Raw genomic sequence first — 7,164 nt, 5'->3', positions numbered from 1 at the left:
TCAAACGTGGTCACGCGCCATCACACACACAGACACACTTGCGCGCTCACTCAATAACCAGACAATATGAGGATTAAAGGGAAATTCCACTCACATTTAAAATTTATGTAACTCCTGTGGTGGAGGATAACCGTTCAGTATACATGAACATAAACAACTCTCTTGCAGAGCGATGGCAATTTTTCAACATGTGCACTCAAGACGTAAAATCTGCAGGTGCAAGAATGAATTAAGGAAAAATGTATCTGACGATGGTAAACACAGCCATGGGGGCTTTCTCTGGATATGGATGCAAGTTATATTCTATTATAGCAGAGGCCACTACAAATAACAGGTTATTTGGGCATGTAAAAGCAAGAATCTCACATTCAACCTAGATCTCATAACATCTTCATGATCTCATGGGGCCAAGTTGTAGATCTCTGACTATTTTTTTTTTTATGTTCAGAAATATTACTGGCATTAATGCTGGCACATGTGGATTAGACTGTCCTCTACCATGGGAATTAACTAAAGATAGTGGTATTTGTTATACAGTGTGTGAAGGGATGTCTATGAGAGAGAGAGAGAGAGAGAGAGAGAGAGAGAGAGAGAGAGAGAGAGTACATGGACAGACTCACAGCATCTCTCCGGAACGCACCATGGTATGTCAACACCTGGTTGTTCAAATGCAAGGGAAACTATAAGGGAAGGTACATGTTATCAGACATGTGGATAATGAGTCGCTGATAATGAAGTGACCACTTTAAATTATTTTTAGTTAATCTTAACCCTTGATACAGTCCTAACAGCACATACAGATCTAAATACTACAACTACTACTAATAATAATATTTTTAGTAGTAGTAGTATTAACAATTAAGAATAGCAACAACAACAACAACAACAACAACAATAATATGCAATTTTATTATTATTTACATTATTTAGTTATGTGGAAAACAACAAATCTGCCAGTACTTAAGGCTGCGAACATTTGACAATGGCTGTTAAAATCGACATCACAAAGCAGAACATGTTAAATAGAAAATTAAAACAAATACTCAAGTACAAAACATTGCATGAATTGTTATGAAAGACTAGAGAAAAGAGTGTCTGGGGGAAAAAAAGCCGAATAAATATCAGCTAAATGCTTGATAAAAGACATTGTCATGCAGGTGCGTCAGTCAGCCCTGCCAGGGTGGGAACAGAATGCTGCTTTCAAGTGCTCCTCCTGGGCTTGTATTTCTGAATTCCACAGTTGTGAGTACAACTTGTGTGCCGCTCAAGTGTCAAGTGTCTTATAGTTACTCATATAACAAAACAGACACTGTCAGAACTTGATTTCTGGCTTGTGTTAGCTGCTATTTGACTAGTGTTTGTTGCTTTGCTCTGCAGCTTCTAATGAAAAAACAAATGATCAAATTTGTTACTATGTGCTTTATTTGTTTTAAACGAGTTTATAGAAACGTTTATATGAGCTCCCACCTAAACTTATAATTCCGATCTTGCTGCTGCCACGTGAATGCAGCAGCAGTGGTGAGGTCGGGTCCAGCTAGCTGCGACTGCTGGTTGGCTGATGGAAACGGCACATCGTCACTTCACTTTCACGCTTTCATCAAACTTCGGATGAAGTGTTGTTTAAAAAGATTTCTAAAAATTCTCTGTTAACACTTCAAATGGCTACAGACTCCTGGGCGCAGGCAGTCGATGTTCAAGAAGCTACCACAGTTCCCGTGCAGGTAAGTCAAGTTTTGAAAGGTTAGCCGACCCGTCGCGAGGTGCAAAAACTGGATCAAACACGGGCCGAACTCGCGCATCGGACATTAACGTCAATGTTAGCTAAAACGCTAGCTGACACTGTTAAATCATCCAACCTAGCTGCTGTAAAGTAAATACCTACCGCACTGTTGGCTAGTTTACATATAACATTACTATGTCCACTTACCGGCAATATTTGGCTTGTCAATCATTTTTAATTTTTCAATAATTTTGTCCTTCACTAGTTTGACTTCTCAAGAAAAAACGACCGAATGGAGTTTTCACGTCGCGTGAGGGGAGAAATAAACGGTAATATAAATCTTTTTTCTTTTTTTTTCTTTTTTTTTATACCACCCATCTTCATCTCCACCCATTTTCATCCAGTTTTCATAATAATTGTTTTACTGTGGGGGTCCTGTGCAGGAAACATTGTGCCAAACAAAACTGAAAATGGTGGCAGGAGGGACGAGGGGGACCGACCGGACCTGGCCGAGCAGTCCCTGTTGAATAAAATGATCCGCCACACTTTGGTGAAGAACAGAAACCTGGTGGAGGTTCTCCAAAGAGACCCCACCTCTCCTCTGTACTCCGTGAAGACTTTCGAAGAGCTGAGGCTGTAAGTGTGTGCGGGGTTATGGCAGTGGAAACAAGCGGGTAGGAGGCTAGTGGCAGGCAGCTGTGTGCCATGGAGGGCAGAGAGTGCGCAGGTTTTCATTGCAACCAAAAGAGCACAGCAGGTGATTCACTGATGACAGCAGCACACCATGGCACATGGTTGTCAGTCCCTGCTGCCCCGAAAATGGAAGTTCAGCTGGTAATTACATCCGATAGTGTGGAGCCTTTTTTAAAAATTCATCTGTGAATGTGAATGACAACTAAAGGCAGAGAGTTCATTAATGTACATCAGGTTTGACTGGCTGTCACTGATGTTTGTATTAGTTTGTATTAATTACATTGCTGTCTGTCAGCCTTTTTAAGAGAGTAAAGGATATAAATCTTTGAAGTATGCCAGTAAAAATGTTGGAAATCTAAAAAAAAAAAAAAAAAAATAGCCTTTTCTCTTCACATTTTTGCAAATGCAAGAATAATGTTATTGTGTCTATCACCCACAGCAAACATTATTAGTTACTGTCCCTGGAAGTCCATATCAGAGCATCTCTGTTAGGTTATCTGCTCTTCTTGTGTTTTGTGAAAATACTGTTTCTGTTGTTATTTATTTGATGTTCATCAGGAAACCTCAGCTGCTTCAAGGTGTATACAACATGGGCTTCAACAGACCCTCCAGAATTCAGGAGAATGCTTTGCCCATGATGCTGGCAGAGCCGTGAGTGTCCATTTTTATACTTGTCAGTAATAAATAAATCTTTCAGGGTCTCTTGGGTTTGGGAAAGACTTGACTGAACCACATTTCATAAGACATATTTAAAAAAAAAAAAAAGATATAATTCAGCCCTGCATCTGTATTCATAGATAATGTGTATGTGTGTGTTTGGTTTTGGTTGCTTATTTTATTTTGTTAGAACAGATGTCACTCATCTAGGTTGCCTCTTTGAGTTATTCCTGGTGGTGTTTGCGGTCATGGCAGTCAGAGATATCAGACCTGTCTGCTGTTATGTTTCTACATTTTGAAGACAAGCTCCCACTGTCTGCTTGATTGAAAAATAAGCCATTAATTTGGTTTTCTCAGTGCTTCTCCATATCATTATTTCATTGTAGCTGAGTTGAGTTGTCTTCCTATCAGTATGCACATTATGTTCTGCTTTGCTTATTGCCAGTCATCTGACACCCACAGCAGGAAATGGAAGTCTCTGCTGGGAACTAATTCCAAAAACATGCCACCTTACTGTCTTTGTTTGCTCATCCATGTCTTCTCATGTCGGGAATCGATGTTGTTCAGGACAGCGGCTAACTTCAAGTTAAACTTGACATTGTTAAGTTTGTATTTTGAAAATGTCAAATTAGTAAATATGAATAATTATGTTATGCATTGTAAAATTGTTTGGGAATATCTAAACTGACACCAATATTCTCCTTTGCGATAATGCCAGGAGCCTAGCCCCATGATAATAGTAACTAAAAAATGTTTAACATTGACGTCATTGACACATATTTTTCAGCATTGTCCAAATTTTCTATGGTTTCAGACCTCAGAATCTAATTGCCCAGTCGCAGTCTGGCACAGGTAAAACAGCTGCTTTTTCACTGGCCATGCTCAGCCATGTAAACCCAGCCAACAAATGGACTCAGGTGAGATTAACTTGTAATTTTTTGACTAGTCAATGTCCACATTTTCAGCTGCATGCCTTGATATCTAGCTTGCAATATATGTATTTTTTTTTTCTTTTCCCTTGTAGTGCCTTTGCATTTCACCTACATACGAGCTTGCTATGCAGATTGGACAAGTAATTCAGCAAATGGGAAAATTTTATCCTGAAGTGAAATTGGCATATGCCATTCGCGGCAATAAAAGTAAGAACAGGATGACCATAATTAATGTAATAACTTAAAGTACACCTGTGTTTTTTCTGTTAGCAAGTGTTGCTACATTAGTGCACGTCATAGATGACTTTCTGTATTCTGTTCAGTGGATCGAGGCTCCAAGCTGCAGGAGCAGATTGTGATTGGGACACCAGGCACAGTCCTAGACTGGTGCACAAAGCTGAAGCTTATCGACCCAAAGAAGATCACTGTGTTTGTGTTGGATGAGGCTGATGTCATGATAGCCACACAGGGTCATCAGGACCAGAGCATTCGCATCCAGAGGTGGGCTCCCTTCAGAAAAACCTTTAACAACAACTGCTCTCACACCTGAACAACATAACAGGCATCCACTTGTTCTCTCTATCAGATTAGCTAACAAGCTGCCTCTCCTTAATATCCATAATTTTTCTCAAATTCCTGCTGCAGACTGCTACCAAAGGACTGCCAGATGCTTCTTTTCTCTGCAACTTTTGAGGACTCTGTGTGGAAGTTTGCAGAGAGGATTGTTCCTGACCCAAATATCATCAAGCTGAAGCGTGAGGAGGAGACAGTGGACACCATCAAGCAGTTCTATGCGTCGTGCAACGACAAGGAGGACAAGTTCACAGCACTCTGTAACCTTTATGGAAGCCTTACCATTGCCCAGGCCATGATCTTCTGCCATGTAAGTCCTCTTTTCAACCCAAAGTAAATAGATCTAGTGCTCTTATTTGAATTTGAAGTTTATTTTCTTCATTGACTGTATCTTGCTATTGAGTTGTTGCATAGTGACAGATGAAATGGTGCCTTGTCTTCAGACCCGCAAAATTGCTTCGTGGCTGACTGCACAGCTGACCAAAGAGGGCCACCTTGTGGCCTTGCTGAGTGGGGAAATGACAGTGGAGCAGCGAGCTGCCGTTATTGAGCGCTTCAGATGTGGCAAGGAGAAGGTGCTCGTGACCACAAATGTGTGCTCCAGAGGTAGAAGTTCTAGTTTTCTTGATATTCTTTCTGATCTTTATATTTGTTAGGAGGTGCATGTAAACATCTCTAAATTTAATCTAAATTTTGTGGGTCTGTTAATTTTACAGGTATTGATGTAGAGCAAGTCTCAATTGTAGTCAACTTTGATCTTCCTGTGGACAAAGACGGGAGAGCTGACTGCGAGACATACCTTCACCGGATTGGCCGCACAGGACGTTTTGGCAAAAAAGGTTTTGCCATCAACATGGTGGACAGTCCACACAGCATGAATATTATCAAGCAAATCGAGGATCACTTCAGTATGTCTCATTTACTACAAACTGAGATGCTGATACAGTAACATGGCAAATATTTGAATCCCTAATTTTATTTTTTCTCTCTCTCTCAGACAGGAAAATTCTCAAACTCAACACTGACGACCTTGATGAAGTTGAGAAGCTGATCAACTGAGTACATTGCTTTATGCAGTTAGACATGTTGCCTGACACTTGAGTCTTCTCAAGGGTGTACTTAATTGTTTACATAAGAGGTGCTCACTAATCCTGACTATGCAAGCGTTATTAAGCGTTATTTCATGGCAGTTTGTGCCAAAAAGTTTGCACTTGCATATTTAGATTTTATTACATTTCATCTTAATTTGTTTGATCTAACTCACTTCAGCCTTGAAAGCGGTATACCTACTTGCTGCTGCAACAGCATATTACTGAAGGTTTGTTATCATACTGCTGTTGAAAGTTTGCAGTGTTGATGTGTCTGATTTTCTGATACTAAGAATGGAAGTGAATTATTAGAATAATTCTCAAGGTAAACAGGGCATTGTTGGGACATGAGAGATGGGAGGTATCCAGTAAAACAGGATTAGAAAGTCAGCCAGATAAGTGTGGAAACAATTGTGCTATATTGTGGTGGTGGTGATTTGAGTGTGCAAAACAAAACCTATTAGGATTAAGAGTGTGATTCATTCATGCATGTTGATTATGGCAAATAAATAATATATATATTTTTGTTACACATTTTTAAGTTATCTGGCTAATTTGCCAATCCTGCCTTGTGGAGCACCCCCATTGTCCCATAAGTGCCTGTATAGCTTGATCAAGACTGAGTGGAGATTAACTATCCTAAAGTGACTTGAAGCATTTAAAGAGTTAAAGTGCCTTATTTCAACTTTTTATTGATAGTTGACCTCGTTTGTTTCCTGCAGCTTAAACTGTGAGTGGAGCTGTTGCTCTGTTTTTGTTTGGGGTAGGGGCAGCAGAAAAAACAATCACAAAACACATATTGAAGAATGTAGAAAAAGAAAAGTTGAGATGTATGTGTGAAATTAAAATGTGAAATTTATTTGCTGCTCAAAAGGTTATTTTTTAACATTGCATCATTGGCTTGTCAGTTGACAGGTTTTTGGCATCAACTACTGAAACCACTGTGTTGAAAGTATTTAAAAGAAGAAGCTTTACTGAACAGAACACTGCAAAGAAAATATATCCCTGTGCAGTATAATCATAAGGCAATATGCTTCACTGTTTACAAAAGCTGATCCCAATAAGCAGCCTTTAACCCATTTGTTCTTTGTGTACTTTAAATGCGGTTTGTAATGGTGGAGTAATAAAATTTGCCCACTTAAGCTGGTGTTCAGTTTTGTGTGTGAAAAGAGACATTTGAAGCAGATGTTGAAGTATAGTGGTACCATTTATCTTCATAATAATCAGAGCTCTTAGTCATTTAGAAAATATGATCCATACTTCTCTTAGTGTGATTAATATTAACAGCAAAGGGGAACAAAAATTTGTTTACCTAATAATGAAGTTATAATTTTGAAATGGTTTCTCTCCTCTATGCACAAACTGTGACTTTCTCTAACCCTTGTCTTAAGTCTTAAATATAAATTTAGATAATATAAATGTCCCTGGTCCTGGTACTAGAGTTTAACAGAAAGCAACATTGTAATTCATATCATCCATGGCCCACGTTCATTTGACTATA

At 39.2% G+C, this 7,164-nt stretch overlaps 1 protein-coding gene across 1 annotated transcript; it reads left to right on the top strand.

Annotated features, from left to right (window-relative positions):
• The first annotated feature begins 1,534 nt into the window (after positions 1 to 1,534).
• ddx19a (DEAD-box helicase 19a) lies at positions 1,535 to 6,805 on the top strand. Its single transcript, XM_030055801.1, has 11 exons — positions 1,535 to 1,721; positions 1,986 to 2,049; positions 2,164 to 2,356; positions 2,972 to 3,064; positions 3,885 to 3,987; positions 4,095 to 4,209; positions 4,326 to 4,503; positions 4,648 to 4,885; positions 5,019 to 5,181; positions 5,292 to 5,483; positions 5,573 to 6,805. The coding sequence occupies exons 1-11, from the start codon at positions 1,659 to 1,661 to the stop codon at positions 5,632 to 5,634; spliced, it is 1,464 nt and encodes a 487-aa protein (XP_029911661.1). The 5' UTR covers positions 1,535 to 1,658; the 3' UTR covers positions 5,635 to 6,805.
• Positions 6,806 to 7,164: the final 359 nt, after the last annotated feature.

The sequence above is a fragment of the Myripristis murdjan genome, chromosome 7, assembly GCF_902150065.1.
Source record: "Myripristis murdjan chromosome 7, fMyrMur1.1, whole genome shotgun sequence".
NCBI classification, from domain to species: Eukaryota; Metazoa; Chordata; class Actinopteri; order Holocentriformes; family Holocentridae; genus Myripristis; species Myripristis murdjan.
Note: the sequence above shows the minus strand (reverse complement) of the source record. Positions and strands in the feature narration are given on the sequence as shown.